Below are 17,259 nucleotides of genomic sequence, written 5' to 3'. Positions count from 1 at the left end.
GCAGTGATGTAATCATGGCTCACTGCAGTCTTGACCTCTTGGGCTCAAGTGATTCTCCTGCCTTAGCCTCCCAAGTAGCTGGGACCACAAGCACGCACCACCACACACAGCTAATTTTTTAAACTTTTGGTCCGTTCCAAGATGACGAAATAGGAACAGCTCTGGTCTGCAGCTCCCAGCATGACTGACGCAGAAGACGGGTGATTTCTGCATTTCCAACTGAGGTACCTGGTTCATTTCATTGGGACTGGTTGGACAGTGGATGCAGCCCATGGCGGGTGAGCCGAAGCAGCGTGGGGCATCACCTCATCCGGGAAGTGCAAGGGGTTGGGGAATTTACCTTTCCTAGCCAAGGGAAGCTGTGACAGACTGTACCTGGAAAATCAGGACACTGCCACCCAACTACTGGGCTTTTCCAACGGTCTTAGCAAACGGCACACCAGGAGATTATATCCCACACCTGGCTCAGTGGGTCCCACATCCATGGAGCCTTGCATACTGCTAGCACAGCAGTCCCAGATCGAACCGTGAGGTGGCAACCTGGCTGGGAGAGGGGCGTCTGCCATTGCTGAGGCTTGAGTAAGTAAACAAAGTGGCTGGGAAGTTCCAACTGGGTGGAGCCCACCACAGCTCACCAAGGCCTGCCTGCCTCTGTAGACTCCACCACTGGGGGCAGGGCATAGCTGAACAAAAGGCAGCAGAAACCTCTGCAGTCTGTTTTTTTTTTTTTTTTTTTTTTTTTTTGAGACAGTCTCGCTCTGTTGTCCAGGCTGGATGCAGTGGCGCAATCTCAGCTCACTTGTCAGCTCCGCCTCGTGAGTTCATGCCATTCTGCTGCCTCAGCCTCCCGAGTAGCTGGGACTACAGGCACCTGCCACCACACCCAGCTAATTTTTTGTATTTTTAGTAGAGACGGGGTTTCACCATGTTAGCCAGGATGGTTTCGATCTCCTGACCTCATGATCTGCCCACCTCGGCCTAAATCTCTGCAGTCTTAAACATCTTTGTCTGACAGCTCTGAAGGGAGCAGTGGTTCTCCCAACACGGTGTTTGAGCTCTGAGAACTGGACAGACTGCCTCCTCAAATGGGTCCCTGACCCCCTTATAGCCTAACTGGGAGACACCTCCCAGTAGAGGCCAACTGACACCTCATACAGGTGGGTACCTCTCTGGGACGAAGCTTCCAGAGGAAGGATCAGGCAGCAATGTTTGCTGTTCTGCAATATTTGCTGTTCTGCAGCCTCTGCTGGTAATACCCAGGCAAACAGGGTCTGGATTGGACCTCCAGCAAACTCTAACAGACCTGCAGCTGAGGGACCTGACTGTTAGAAGGAAAACTAACAAACGGAAAGGAATAGCATCAACATCAACAAAAAGGACATCCACACCAAAGCCCCATCTGTAGGTCACCATCATCAAAGACCAAAGGTAGATAAAACCACAAAGATGGGGAGAAACCAGAGCAGAAAAGCTGAAAATTTGAAAAACCAGAGCGCCTCTTCTCCTCCAAAGAATCGCAGCTCCTCGCCAGCAACGGAACAAAGCCGGATGGAGAATGACTTTGACAAGTTGACAGAAGTAGGCTTCAGAAGTTTGGTAATAACAAACTTATCTGAGCTAAAGGAGGACGTTTGAACCCATCGCAAGAAAGCTAAAAACCTTGAAGAAAGATTAGACGAATGGCAAACTAGAATAAACGGTGTAGAGAAGACCTTAAATGACCTGATGGAGCTGAAAACCATGGCACAATAACTATGTGACGCATGCACAAGCTTCAGTAGCCGATTTGATCAAGTGGAAGAAAGGGTATCAGTGATTAAAGATTAAACTAAAGAAATAAAGTGAGAAGAGAAGTTTAGAGAAAAAAAGAGTAAAAAGAAATGAACAAAGCCTCCAAGAAATATGGGACTATGTGAAAAGACCAAACTTACGTTTGATTGGTGTACCTGAAAGTGACAAGGAGAATGGAACCAAGTTGGAAAACACTCTTCAGGATATTATCCAGGAGAACCTCCCCAACCTAGAAAGGCAAGCCAACATTCAAATTTGGAATTACAGAGAACACCAAAAGATATTCCTTGAGAAGAGCAACCCCCAGACACATAATTGTCAGATTCACCAAGGTTGAAATGAAGCAAAAATGTTAAGGGCAGCCAGAGAGAAAGGTAGGGTTACCCACAAAGGGAAGCCCATCAGACTAACAGTGGATCTCTTGGCAGAAACCTTACAAGCTGGAAGAGAGTGGGGGCCAATATTCAGCATTCTTAAAGAAAATAATTTTCAACCCAGAATTTCATATCCAGCCAAACTAAGCTTCATAAGTGAAGGACAAATAAAATCCTTTGCAGACAAGCAAATGCTGAGAGATTTTGTCACCACCAGGCCTGCCTTACAAGACCTCCTGAAGGAAGCATTAAACATGGGAAGAAACAACCAGTACCAGCCACTGCAAAAAACATGCCAAATTGTAAAAACCGTCGATGCTAGGAAGAAACTGCATCAACTAATGGGCAAAATAACCAGCTAACATCATAATGACAGGATCAGATTCACACATGAAAATACTAACCTTAAATGTAAATGGGCTAAATGCCCCAATTAAAAGACACAGACTGGCAAATTGGATAAAGAGTCAAGAGCCATCAGGGTGCTGTATTCAGGAGACACATCTCATGTGCAGAGACACACATAGGCTCAAAATAAAGGGATGGAGGAAGATCTACCAAGCAAACAGAAAGGCAAAAAAAGCAGGGGTCGCAATCCTAGTCTCTGATAAAACAGACTTTAAACCAACAAAGATCAAAAGAGACAAGGCCATTACATAATGGTAAAGGGATCAATTCAACAAGAAGAGTTAACTATCCTAAATATATATGCACCCAATACAGGAGCACCCAGATTCATAAAGCAAGTTCTCAGAGACCTACAAAGAGACTTAGACTCCCACACAGTAATAATGAGAGATGTTAACACCCCACTGTCAATATTAGACAGATCAATGAGACAGAAGGTTAACAAGGATATCCAGGACTTGAACTCAGCTCTACAACAAGAAGACCTAATAGACATCTACAGAACTATTCACCCCAAATCAACAGAATATACATTCTTCTCGGCACCACATTGGACTTATTCCAAAACTGACCACATAGTTGGAAGTAAAGCACTCCTCAGCAAATGTAAAAGAACAGAAATCACAACAAACTGTCTCTCAGACCACAGTGCAATCAAACTAGAACTCAGGATTAAGAAACTCACTGAAAACTGCTCAACTACATGGAAACTGAACAACCTGCTCCTGAATGACTACTGGGTAAATAACTAAATGAAGGTAGAAATAAAGATGTTCTTTGAAACCAATGAGAACAAAGACAAAACATACCAGAATCTCTGGGACACATTTAAAGCAGTGTGTAGAGGGAAATTTATAGCACTAAATGCCCACAAGAGAAAGCAGGAAAGATCTAAAATTGACACCCTAACATCACAATTTAAAGAATTAGAGAAGCAAGAGCAAACAAATTCAAAAGCCAGAAGGCAAGCAATAACTAAGATCAGAGCAGAACTGAAGGAGATAGAGACACAAAAAACCCTTAAAAAAAATCAATGAATCCAGGAGCTGGTTTTTTGAAAAAAACAAAATTGATAGACCACTAGCAAGACTAATAAAGAAGAAAAGAGAGAAGAATCAAATAGATGCAATAAAAATGATAAAGGGGATATCACCACTGATCCCACAGAACTACAAACTACCATCAGAAAATACTATAAACACCTCTGTGCAAATGAACTAGAAAATCTAGAAGAAATTGATAAATTCCTGGACACATACACCCTCCCAAGACTAAACCAGGAAGAAGTTGAATCCCTGAATAGACCAATAACAGGCTCTGAAATTGAGGCAATAATTAATAGCCTACCAACCAAAAAAAGTCCAGGACCAGATGGATTCACAGCCAAATTCTACCAGAGGTACAAAGATGAGCTGGTACCATTCCTTCTGAAACTATTCCAATCAATAGAAAAAGAGGGAATCTTCCCTAACTCATTTTATGGGGCCAGCATCATCCTGATACCAAAGCTGAGCAGAGACACAACAAAAAAAAGGAGAATTTTAGACCAATATCCCTGATGAACATCCATGCAAAAATCCTCAATAAAATACCAGCAAACCAAATCCAGCAGCACATCTAAAAGTTTATCCACCATGATCAAGTCAGCTTCATCCCTGGGATGCAAGGCTGATTCAACATATGCAAATCAGTAGACATAATCTATCACATAAACAGAGCCAAAGACAAAAACCACTTGATTATCTCAATAGATGCAGAAAAGGCCTTCGACAAAATTCAACAGCGCTTCATGCTAAAAACTCTCAATAAGCTAGATATTGATGGAATGTATCTCAAAATAATAAGAGCTATTTATGACAAATCCACAACCAATATCATACTGAATGGGCAAAAACTGGAAGCATTCCCTTTGAAAACTGGCCCAAGACAGGGATGCCCTCTCTCACCACTCCTATTCAACATAGTGTTGGAAGTTCTGGCCAGGGCAATCAAGTAAGAGAAAGAAATAAAGGGTATTCAATTAGGAAAAGAAGAAGTCAAGTTGTCCCCGTTTGCAGATGACATGATTGTATATTTAGAAAACCCCATCATCTCAGCCCAAAATCTCCTTAAGCTGATGAGCACCTTCAGCAAAGTCTCAGGATACAAGATCAATGTGCAAAAATCACAAGCATCCCTATACACCAATAACAGACAAACAGCCAAATCATGAGTGAACTCCCATTCACAATTGCTACAAAGAAAATAAAATACTTAGGAATCCAACTTTCAAGGGATGTGAAGGACCTCTTAAGGGGAACCTCAAACCACTGCTCAATGAAATAAAAGAGGACACAAACAAATGGAAGAACATTCCATGCTCATGGATAGGAAGAATCAGTATCATGAAAATGGCCATACTGCCCAAGGTAATTTATAGATTCAATGCCATCCCCATCAAGCTACTAATGGCTTTCTTCACAGAATTGGAAAAAAAACTACTTTAAAGTTCATATGGAACCAAAAAAAAGGCCCACATTGCCAAGACAATCCTAAGCCAAAAGAACAAAGCTGGAGGCATCATGCTACCTGACTTCAAACTATACTACAAGGCTACAGTAACCAAAACAGCATGGTACAGATGCCAAAACAGAGATACAGACCAATGGAACAGAACAGAGGCCTAAGAAATAGTACCACACATCTACAACCATCTGATCTTTGACAAACCTGACAAAAAGAAGCAATGGGGAAAGGATTCCCTATTTAATAAATGGTGCTGGGAAAACTGGCTAGCCCTATGTAGAAAGCTCAAACTGGATCCCTTCCTTACACCGTATATAAAAATTAATTCAAGATGGATTAAAGAATTAAATGTTAGATCTAAAACCATAAAAACCCTAGAAGAAAACCTAGGCAATACCATTCAGGACATAGGCATGGGCAAGGACTTCATGACTAAAACACCAAAAGCAATGGCAACAAAAGCCAGAATAGACAAATGGGATCTAATTAAACTAAAGAGCTTCTGCACAGCAGAAGAAACTACCATCAGAGTGAACAGGCAACCTACAGAATGGGAGAAAATTTTTTCATCTACCCATCTGACAAAGGGCTAATATCCAGAATCTACAAAGAACTTAAACAAATTTACAAAAAAAATCCAAACAACCCCATCAAAAAGTGGGCAAAGGATATGAACAGACACTTCTCAAAGGAAGACATTTATGCAGCCAACAGACACAGGAAAAAATGGTCATCATCACTGGCCGTCAGAGAAATGCAAATCAAAACCACAATGAGATACCATCTCACACCAGTTAGAATGGCGATCATTATAAAGTCAGGAAACAACAGGTGCTGGAGAGTATGTGGAGAAATAGGAACACTTTTACACTGTTGGTGGGCCTGTAAACTAGTTCAACCATTGTGGAAGACAGTGTGGCGATTCCTCAAGGATCTAAAGCTAGAAATACCATTTGATGCAGTGATCCCATTACTGGGTGTATACCCAAAGGATTACAAATCATGCTGCTATAAAGACACATGCACACGTATGTTTATTGCGGCACTATTCACAATAGCAAAGACTTGGAACCAACCCAAATGTCCATCAATGATAGACTGGATTAAGAAAATGTGGCACATATACACCATGGAATACTATGCAGCCATAAAAAATGATGAGTTCATGTCCTTTGTAGAGACATGGATGAAGCTGGAAACCATCATTCTGAGCAAACTATCCCAAGGACAGAAAACCAAACACCACATGTTCTCACTCATAGGTGGGAATTGAACAATGAGAACACTTTGACCCAGGTCGGGGAACATCACACACTGGGGCCTGTCATGGAGTGGGGGGAGAGGGGAGGGATAGCATTAGGAGAAATACCTAATGTAAATGACAAGTTAATGGGTGCAGCAAACCAGCATGGCACATGTATACATATGTAACAAACCTGCACATTGTGCACATGTACCCTAGAACTTCAAGTATAATAAAAAGAAAAAAAAAAAAAAAAACTTGTAGAGACAGAGGCCTCACCATGTTGCCCAGGCTGGTCTCAAATTCCTGGGCTTAAGTGATCCACCCACGTTGGCCTCCCAATGTGCTGGGATTATAGGCGTGAGCCATCGTACTGGGTCAGCCTTTCTTTTTAACTAAGGAGCCTGGCACTCATAGGCTTTGACGTGTTCCCATTATTCAGGTGTTGCATCTCTTTGACTGATTCTCAAATGTCATTATATTTTATGTCCTAATTTCTGTCTCTTTAATTTGTTTGTTTACTTTCTGGGGAAAATGGCATTAAGCTTTATGTTATAAATTTTCATAATATTTATATATGACTATTAAACTTTTTAATCTTCAAGAGCTTTAAATGTTCCTTTTTTTGAGCATCCTGTCCTTATTCCATGATTTATCATTTAATCTGTTCTGTTCCTGGTAGCGATCAGTGATTTATTTCCTCTGAGTTTTGTTATATTGCTTGTTTGTTCATGTTTAATTTTGGTTGCTCTTGTTAGTGGTTTTTCTCAAATGTCTGGTTGTCCTGTGTTGTCCATTTATATTTATGGGTAAGAACAAAAAAGTTGATTGAAACCAGACGAGGTGGTTCATGTCTATAATCCTAGTGACTCGGGAGGCTGAGGTGGGAGGATCACTTGAGTCCAGGAGTTTGAGACCAACCTGGACAACATAGCAAGTTACCATCTCTAAATAAATAAGTAATACTTAAAAAAATTAAAAAGCTGATTCAAGTTCTGTGAGCAATGATGGGACATGTCAAATGTTATGAACTGCATGGTTGTGTCCCCGCAAAATTCATATGTTCAAACCTTTATCTCAAATATGATGGAACTTGGAGTTGGAGATGGGCCTTTGGGAGGTAACTAAGTCATGAGGATAGAGCCCTGATGATAAAATTAGTGCCCTTATAAGAAGGGACATGAAAAAGCTTTCCCCACTTGCTCTCCTCTTTCTCTGTCCTGTCCCATCTCTGTCTCTTCTCTCTCTTTCTCCTTCTCTCCCTCTGTCTCTCTGCCTGCTATGTGAAGACAGCAAGAAGGCATCCATCTCCAAACCAAGGAGAGGGCCCTCGCCGGACATCAGATCTACTGGTACCTTCATCTTGGACTTTCCAGCCTCCAGAGCTGTGAGAAATAAATGTTTGTTTTTTAAACCACCCAAACTATGTTATTTTTTTTTTCATATAGCAGCCTGAACAAAGACATCCAGGTAGCGATATGCCTGTAGTGATTAGACAGAGACATGGCTCTTTCATTAGGGGATCCTCAACTGTCAACACCTATTGTCATTTCTCTTGTATAATCCACTTCCTCAGAGAGGAATCCAACAAACGTGTGTAGGGATGAGAGTGGCAGTGAGGGAGTTGAAGGAGGGGCTTATCTATCTCTGCTTGCAATATTCTCAGAGCACATGGAAAAGGGAATCAGGGGATCACCAGTCAGAACAGAGGCTTCATTCTCAGTCCTTGTGACTTGTGTTTCCAATCCAAACTCCTCCATAGACTGAACCTTCTGTCAGGCTGTTGACCTGCAGCATGGGGGAGGGAATCTAAGGCTCTGACTTCTTAGACCAACCATCAGCCATTCATTCCATTGAAGGAAATACCTGGAACCTTCAGTTCCAGAGCCTTTCCAGAGTGCTAGAAATTACCTTGCTTACTCAAATTCACCGATAGATCTAGGTGTTTGGCTTTCTCCTCCGATTTTAACAGCCATCTTCTTTTCTGGTCCTGAAATGTGGTTATCTCTTCTGCGTTTTCTCTCTTGACCTCCTCATTATATATGGGCTTTGTTGTTTTGGTGGGGGAGGGGCTTTGAAAATCCCTTAACTGTAATTTTATTGGGAATTGGGACATAAATATATGTGTCCAACCTGCCATGTTTAACCAGAAAAAAGAATGTTCTGCTTAGGATCTTTTAATAAAGCTTCCGATCCTTGTGCCTTTAAAAGTCTGTATGTTGCTTTCACACTTTATTAGTGATGGCTGCTATCGAATGTTAGTTTCACATTCATTTTCCCTCAGAGCTTGGAGGCTTTCTTCTGTTAGATGTTAAGCATGCACTGATGCTGATGAGAAGAGTGCTGTCTTCATGGGGACTCCTGTTCCTTTACAGGTAATCTGTTGTTCTCTCTCTGGAAGGTTTTATGGTCTTTTGTTTATCCTTCATTTTCAATTTCACAAATTTGTCTCTAGGGCTGAGAGTCTTTTTTATTCATCCTTTGGTGCTTGGTGGGACTGCCCCACCAAGAATGGCTCTCATCTCTGATTCCAGCTTCTTCTGTACCCGTGTTAAAGGATATGGCCCCTTTATTCTGGTTCATCTATCAGTATCTTCAAAAAAATTATTCAAAATCTGTGGGCTGATTCTGTGCATCTCACTTCTCATCTGCTGTGGACTTACTCTCTTCTGTGAATCGTGTCTCTTCAGTGGGATCTGAGGAAGGAGAGAGGGTAAACGTGTGTCTGTCTGTCACCCTGACCTAGAGTGTGACCTTCTCCCTCACGGTGCTCTTTGTCTGATTGCTTGGACCTCAGAAGGCCCAGGTCTTTGTTTTCTAAGCCAACCTGTGGTTGTTTGTACGAACCTTCACTAGAATATTCTTAGAGGGCAGGAACCAGTTTTATTAACATCATTTTTGTGCATATCTAGAAAAGATAGCTAACTGAAATTTTTATGACAGATGATAACCAAACACTTTAAATTATTGCTGTTGCGGTTTATGCTTAATTGTAACATTCTCGAATAAAAATCAAAGCAAAACTCTAAAAAGAATACTGTGATTATAGTTCACCTTATTCCTTTTTCTATTCTTTTTTTTCCTTCACTTGTTTTTCACTTTTCTCTTCAAAAATGGCCATTATCCCTTGCTTCTTTTCCCTTCTTTCCTGGTGGCTGTATTTATTTTTGTTCAAATTCTTTTCCACAAGCACTTTTGAAAATCAGTCTATTAAGGGATTCTAGAGTTCGTAAATCTTTTTAGAGTGCCTGGGGATAGGGCCCTAAGACTAACATACTTATTAAAAAAGAGTGCCAAGAGGTCTTATATACTTTGATTTTTAACTTTGAAAACAAAAACTTTCGGTTTTTCATTCATCACTTGGACTACATGTTTCAGTTCTGAACTATTTCCCTTGGGCTTTGCTAAAATTAATAACAAGCTTTTCAAAACTTATTTAACAGTTAACTCCTCTAGCCCATAAAATTTTCTCAAGAATAGAAATAACAAAAATTTAACTTCAATAAGAAAGCAATTACTGGTCATCCACCAAAAATTAAATGCATAAGGTGAAAAATTTATTTTATACAACTCAATTATGTTAAATGTTATAACACACATCGGAACTATAAATTCACCATTGCTTTATTGCTATTAGTAGTCGTTGTACCTATACCTATCAATTCTGAAGGATTTTTTGTTTTATTTCTGGTGAAATTTTATCATTCTCTGACTAGTCCAGAAAATTTGGGTTATTTTCTAGTCAAACAAATATAGAGCTTTTATGAATGTGAAGAAAAAGTTTATTTACTAGTATAAAAATTTTAAGTAACAGGCCAGGCGCAGTGGCTCACGTTTGTAATCCCAGCACTTTGGGAGGCCGAGGCGGGTGGATCACGAGGTCAGGAGATCGAGACCACCCTGGCTAACACGGTGAAACTCCATCTCTACTAAAAAAAAATACAGAAAATTAGCCGGGCGTGATGGCGGGCGCCTGTAGTCCCAGCTACTTGGGAGGCTGAGGCAGAAGAATGGCGTGAACCCAGGAGGCGGAGCTTGCAGTGAGCCGAGATCGGGCCACTGCACTGGGCGACAGAGCGAGACTCTGTCTCAAAAAAAAAAAAAAAAAAAAACTTTTAAGTAACATTGGAAATTACCCAGACATAGCTTCAAAAATCTAGCTTTATAAATGTTAGAAACAGTATGAAAATGTTAATACTGACTTAAAGTTGCTAGCCTTGATGAGACTCACATGTTTTATTATTAATTTCTGAAGAATTTAATTTTCCACAAAAACAACTTTGACAATTAAATGAAAATACAGTCAGAAATATTGTTACTCTTGGTGTTATTAATTATTGGGTAAATTTCCATCCCTATTGCTGTTGTGAATCTGTCATTATATGATAAGGACCAAGAAATACGTATTTTAGTAAATCATTTGTTAGTGAATATTATTCAATTGAAACCAAAGAAATCTCATGTAGTTTACATCTCAAGACTCAATTCTCTAAACTAAATATCTTGAATTTAAAATTTACTTCAAAAATGAAAGGGGCTTAGCTTTTCCAGCACAGTGTTTGGCAAAGTCAGGCTTTTCATGGAGTCCTGGATGAGGAGTCCAAATTTGGCTCTGTGGCTGACTGAAGAATGACTTGTCATCCCAGGTCCTTAAACATGCCATTTTGCCTCTAGGTCATTGATTTTCCAATCATAAAATAAGGAGACTAACATTTCCTTGTGTATGTGTGAGATCATAGCACCTACAATGACGTCTACGCCTTCCATAACCGACACACCATCCACCCAAACATTAGAAAATGCATGCGGTAGGAAAAAAATAGTGAGCTTACATCAACTAAACTTGAAGTTGGACTCTGAAAGATTATTTTAGTCAGCTTCAGGCTTTAAGCCTTGGAAATAATCTTAGATGCAAATGGTGGTAGAATTTTTGGAATGAAAGTAATTGTTTCATTCACTGGTGCCAACATTTCTCTTCATAAAAATTATAACATTTAAAAGAACTCCCATTGACCTAGAATGAGCATTTGATCCTTTCACTCAAGCAAAAAAAAATTTCTTCTTCAAAAAATGTTTTTAGTATAGCTGTTGGTTTTTCATTACAGAATGCTTACTAAAATTTTAAATAATTTGCCCTGTGGAAAAATTATTTGTGATAATTTCCTTGAAATTATTTCAGAATTTATGGAATATTAAATATATGGAAATATATGTGTAGAATGTGCATACCTGTATACATTTTTTAAAGTGAGAAACTTTTAAAGGATTATAAAATAGAAAGACTGCAAGATTCAAAACATAGATCCCCTTAAATGACACTTCCATCACCAATAATTGGACTGAGTTACAGTAATTTTACTTTAGCAAACAGACATGTATTCTGTGTCTCACGGGCCACCTGCTGAATGAGAGGACTCCAGTTGAAAGGTCAAGAATATAAAACCACAGGAGCTTTTTGAGTGGGTCTTCAGCTTAGTTAAAATAAAAATAAAGGACCTGTACTGGCCCCTAAATTTTCTTTCTCTACTTCAGAGTGTGGCAATGATGTGTTTGGGGACTTTGGCCAAAATTGAAGGTTTAGGAAACATTGAACATGACTTGAGAATATTTAGCATGTTTACAAATGCATTTGGAAATATTTATATCACCATCTATATAAAAATAAAACTGTGAACAGCTGGACAAGAACACTGGTCTACTCGCCGAACTTTTTTCCAAGTTCCTTGACATCGAGGATTACCAATTGCTTGCCAATGGAGAGTCTGATTTCTGAAACGATATTTTGAAAATGTTAGTTACACTAAAAGCATACCAAAGAAAAGTCTAATTTACAGAATTAAAACTCGGAGTTAAATATGATCACAGCCTGAGCAATATAGTGAGACCCCGTCTCTACTATATATATATATATATATATATATATATTTTTTTTTTTTTTCTAGTTAGCCAGACATGGTGGCACACGCCTATGGTCTTGGGAGGCTGGGGTAGGAGGATTGCTTGAGCCCAGGAGTTGGAGGCTGCAGTGAGCCATGATCTCACCGCTGCACTTCAGCCTAGGTGACAGAGTGAAACCCTGTCTCAAAAAAAAAAAAAATTATTTGTAATGTACTTGAAAACTCTGTTATCTCCTTCCTTCCTTCCTCTTTTTTTTTTTTTTTGAGACAGGGTCTCCCTCTGCCGCTTAGGCTGCAGTGCAGTGGTGCAATCATGGCACACTGTAGCCTCGAACTCTTGGGCTCAAGCGGCCCTCCCACCCCAGCATCCAAGGTGGTTGGGTCCACAGGTGCATGCCACCACGTCTGGCTAATTTTTATAAAGAAAAATTATTTGTAGAGATGGAGTTTAACTGTGTTGCCAAGCTGGTCTCAAACTCCTGGGTGCAAGGGATCCCCCTGTCTCGGCCTCCTGGCTCATGCTGGGATTAGAAACATGACCCACTGCACCCAGTTCCCCAATTTTTTTTTTTTAATGATCACAAACAGTTTCCCTTGTTTAGTTTCTGTCAAAGCAAGTTTTAATTCATTGCTACTTTAGGACACCCTCATGTTGACAGAGTAACTTGGGGTTACTGTATTTGCTTTTCCCGTTCTATCTGAGCACAAGTGCTGCATAAAGGAAAATGGCTGACTATTCTATGTGTATTTAAACTGGGAGGTCTGAACTAAATGATCTCTTTTAATGCTTTCCAACTCTTTGATTTCATAATGAAAAAACAATGAGAGAGCTGAAAAGAGCAAAGCCAGATTATTAAAATTATTATTTTTAAAGTCACTGCTACCTCAGCCAGGGTTTAAATACTATACGGGTACAAATTAAATTATAAATTCATTTAAAATCAAAACATGGATGAGGTATTCAGAAAAATACTATGTAAATATTTTCTATTTGATATAAATTCCTTACCCACTTTATTGTTCATATGGTGTGCTCAATGGAGGTCATGAGGCACTAGTGACTAATAAACATAAATTGAAGTTATTAGATATGAAAACATTCTACAGGAATAATTGACTGGAAAGGCCCATATTTTACCTTTTAATCTGTATTTCTACCAGTTCCATCTGACATACTGAAAACCACAATCTATGTGTGACCTAAATTAGTCTTTGCCCAATAGTTGCCCAGCATGAAGTTGACTCTTCTTTTAGTTTTGTATAGTGTTATCAAATTTAAACACTAAAATAAGTGCAGAACTGGGATACAGGTGCATGACTGTAAAATGTTTTTGGAGTCAATTATTTCAGGGAAATCTACAGATTTATATAAGATTATTATACTGCAAAGATGACCCCGCCACTGTCTCAGTCAGGGTTTTATGAAGAAGCCCCACTGAGCAACAGTTCTGAAACTTCACCGTGAGTATGAATTACCTGGGCAGGGGTCCCCAAACTATGACCCCGTAGAGACCAAAGCCAACCTACCCCTTCTTTGTGTCTGGACTGTGAGTTAAGAATAATTTTTATATTTTAAAGTGTTAAAATCAAAACAATAATGATATTTTGTGACACATGAAAATTATATGAAATTCAAATTTTAGGGTCCATAAATAAAGTTTTGTTAGAACAAATCCAAGGTTTGCATAGTGTCTGTGACTGTTTTCCTGCTACAAAGTCAGAGTTGAGGAGTTGTCACAGAGACCACACAGCCTACAAAGCCAAAAATATCTACTCCCTGGTCCTTTACAGAAAAAGTTTTCCGGATCCTGACCTAAGACATTTTAAAAAATCCACCTCCAAAGTGCGATTCAGTTAGTCGGAAATGAGATTCAGGAATCTGTACATTTTACATCTCCATCTCACGAGATTCTGATTCTAGTGATCTTCAGAACACCACTTTGGAGTGATCAGGTTTTTGATGATCATTTGGGAATGTGATCTAAACTCCAATATCCTTTTTTTTTTTTTTTTTTTCTGGAGACAGAGTCTGGCTCTATCACCCATGCCAGAGTGCAGTGGTGCAATCTTGGATCACTGCAACCTCCGCCTCCTGGGCTCAAGTGATCCTCCCCAGTAGCTGAGACTACAGGCATGCGCCACCATGCCAGGCTAATTTTTTTATTTTTTGTAGACATGGGGTTTTACCATGTTGCCCAGGCTGGTCCCAATTCCTGAGCTCAAGCAATCTACCGGCCTCGGCCTCCCAAAGTGCTGGGATTACAGGCACGAGCCACCACTCCCAGCCCCCAATATCCAAATGGACCCATATTCACTGCTGGTGTATAGGGCCTTTGGGTTCCATAGTGGGAACTGGAGCCGTGGTCCCTGGCAGTGCCAGAAGGATGGTCCTCCTCACCTACTGTTTTGACTTCCTAGTCATCCCTTGATATGTTACATACTGGTCAGCTGTCCGGGCATGGAGAGGACAGATTTCTCAGAATGAGTGACAAGAAAAGTACTTCAGTTAATTTCCCTCCTTACCCATCGGAGTCCAGGCCATCTCCAGAACAACGAAGGCTCACAGAGTTCATAGCTGGAGGCTGACAATCCACACACACCGTGTATCCCTCTCGGAGATACTGCATCCATCTAGTCAAGGGCCGGTTTTCCTGAGCACAGTGAGGAGTCAAGGACTCTGTCTTAAACTCCATACAGTATCTACAGCAAAAGAACTAACAATGACACTTGCTGCAATGAGCAGTGGCCTAACGCTGTAGAAAGTCTTAGGAAGCCTGTCACCTCCAAGGGCATTTGGCCGACTGGAGCAGGTAGTGAGTACATCTTCACAAGTTACGTGTCAATCACCTTTAAGGTTTCTCATTCCCTGAAGCACGGTGAAATACTACTGATAATCACAAAGAACCTTTGTGCCCTTTTTCAGTCCATCATTGAGCTCTCTGGGCAATATAAATGTGCAGAAGTTTGGATATCCTGTATCCTGTCTAATCAGATCACTAAATTGTGCACAGAAGTCCAGGTTTTTGTAGAAACCCAGCCCTTGATAATTTTGCTGATCTAAAGGAATTCTATAACTTGAACAAGCACTTGCTTGAGCCTGAGAACCCTAAAATGTGAGCCCAGGAGGGCTAGCCCTTAACACCTAGGCCAGCACCTCTGCTGTTCTGCTCCACAAAAGTACCCGGGATCTTCCCCACCCTCTCCACCCACCTCACTTTCATGGTCTGGAGTAATGATGATGAGTTTTGACTTGAAGTCAATCATCACAGTTACACTGAGCATCGCAGGTGAAAGCAGAAGTGGGAGGCTGAGTCATACTTTTCTGACAGAAGTTAGTGCCACCTTAAACTGAGCTGCGGAAAACTCTAACATTATATGTGACTAGACACTGAAAGCCCAGGGGAACATCCAGACATGAGGAATATTTTAGAAATTTGTACTTCAGCGCAGTTTTCCAATTCTTCAGGGAAACAAGACATAGTAAAAACTGAGTATTTTAACAGAAACTTGTTGCATTTTCAGTTCCATGGGCTAATTTCTTACCCATACAATTATGAGTTGCAATAGGTTAAATGGGAAGTGTTTGGAGAATCTGCTTTAAAGATCTTTAAGAATGACAGGTACAGCTAATTAGTAACTAAAGGTAACAAGTATCTTTAGTTATTGAGGTAAGAAATCCTACAATGTGGCTTCAATCAATTTCAGATAGCTAAGCCCAGACATCTCTTTTTAAAAAAGTATTTATTTTTTATAGAGATGAGTTTCTCACTATGTTGCCCTGGCTGGTCTCAAACTCCTGGGCTCAAGCAATCCTCCTGCTCCAGCCTCCCAAGGCACTGAGATTACAGGTATGAGCCACCAGGCCGAGCCTCAGGCATCTCTTCAATGTTATTTTCTCATTAAATGCTCATACCAACCTCATGTGGTAGGTTATTAACAGTCTCATTTTTTAGGAAGAAAAACCTGAGGTGGAACAAGTTGTTCAAGGTCTTATGCTAGTGAGGGCAGTGTGGGGACCTGAGCGTGCAGCTGTCTGGTATCCCTTATCTGACGGCAGAAGAATGGATTTCAGCTGAGCGTGAAGGTGACTTCCAGAGTGCCAATAGGTTTCTGTAAGAAACCTCTGAGTTGAAGTGTATGTCACTTTCAAATTCACCAAACAGAGGTGGTGCTGAAGTCTAACGTCCCATAAAGACTGTAAGAGAAGCATCCTTAAGTATGATTGATAAAATAAGCTCATAAAATAATCTCATTTGTATACAGTTTGTTTCTTGTTGGAGATTGGACCTGAGAGGTAGATACATCTTTATAGCCCCACAAAAACCAGGAGGGGACAAGTATTTTCCCAACTCTGATGAAGAGTCCATATTTTAGCCAAAGTCAAAGAGCAAGTAACAGAAAAAACATAAACCAAGTTGACCCTCTTGCATTGACTTGACTATATAATTGGAAAAACATGATTAAACAAACAAACAAACACGAAATTACCCAGCATCCTCTGTGTGTGTAGACCAGTGTGGAGACGTAGCTTGTCGTGTTCTCTCCTTGTTGAATGCAGAGGTAGTTATAAAGGCAGGAACTGGAAAAGGGAGATTTCTGTTGAATTCAAGGAGCCAAAGTACTCAGAGCATCGTTTCCCAATTTTGGTTTTGTACCTGTCTAAGGGTCTCCATTCCTAAACTCACAGGGCTATGGCACACCATCAAGGTGTGAAATGAGGCCAAGTTACAAATTCGATAAAGATGTGTGTGCACACAGATGGGTAGGGAGGGGGCCTGCAGGCCTTTGACAAGCACATTTGTCTGCAGTAATAAAACTGTGTGAGAGGAAGGAGAGGGGCCAGGAGGAAAAACCAGAAGGAAAGGAAGATGGGGGTGAGAAGGGGAACAAGGGAAAAAGTGAGATAATAGAGATTATGCAGAGAAGAGGAAGTTTTTAAAAATGAAAGGAAGAGAAATAGAGAAAGAAAGGGAAAAATAAGATAATAAAAGAATAGAAAGGAAACAAAGAAAGAAGAGAGAGAGAAGACAAAAGAGAGTAA

The 17,259-nt window shown here is 40.3% G+C and overlaps 1 protein-coding gene across 1 annotated transcript in view; it reads right to left on the bottom strand.

The window, feature by feature from the left end:
- Window positions 1-9,188: 9,188 nt before the first annotated feature.
- Window positions 9,189-17,259, bottom strand: part of SBSPON (somatomedin B and thrombospondin type 1 domain containing) — a 28,146-nt gene continuing 20,075 nt past the window's right edge. The window contains exons 3-5 of the mRNA XM_012496055.2: window positions 16,707-16,797; window positions 14,742-14,918; window positions 9,189-12,090 (exon numbers count right to left, since the gene is read on the bottom strand). Coding sequence (XP_012351509.2) covers window positions 11,973-12,090; window positions 14,742-14,918; window positions 16,707-16,797 — 386 coding nt within the window. The 3' untranslated portion in view covers window positions 9,189-11,972. The remainder of the gene's footprint in view (window positions 12,091-14,741; window positions 14,919-16,706; window positions 16,798-17,259) is intronic.

The sequence above is a fragment of the Nomascus leucogenys genome, chromosome 16 (assembly GCF_006542625.1).
Source record: "Nomascus leucogenys isolate Asia chromosome 16, Asia_NLE_v1, whole genome shotgun sequence".
NCBI lineage: Eukaryota > Metazoa > Chordata > Mammalia > Primates > Hylobatidae > Nomascus > Nomascus leucogenys.
The sequence above is the reverse complement of the archived record's forward strand: the minus strand, read 5'-3'. Positions and strand labels throughout refer to the sequence as shown.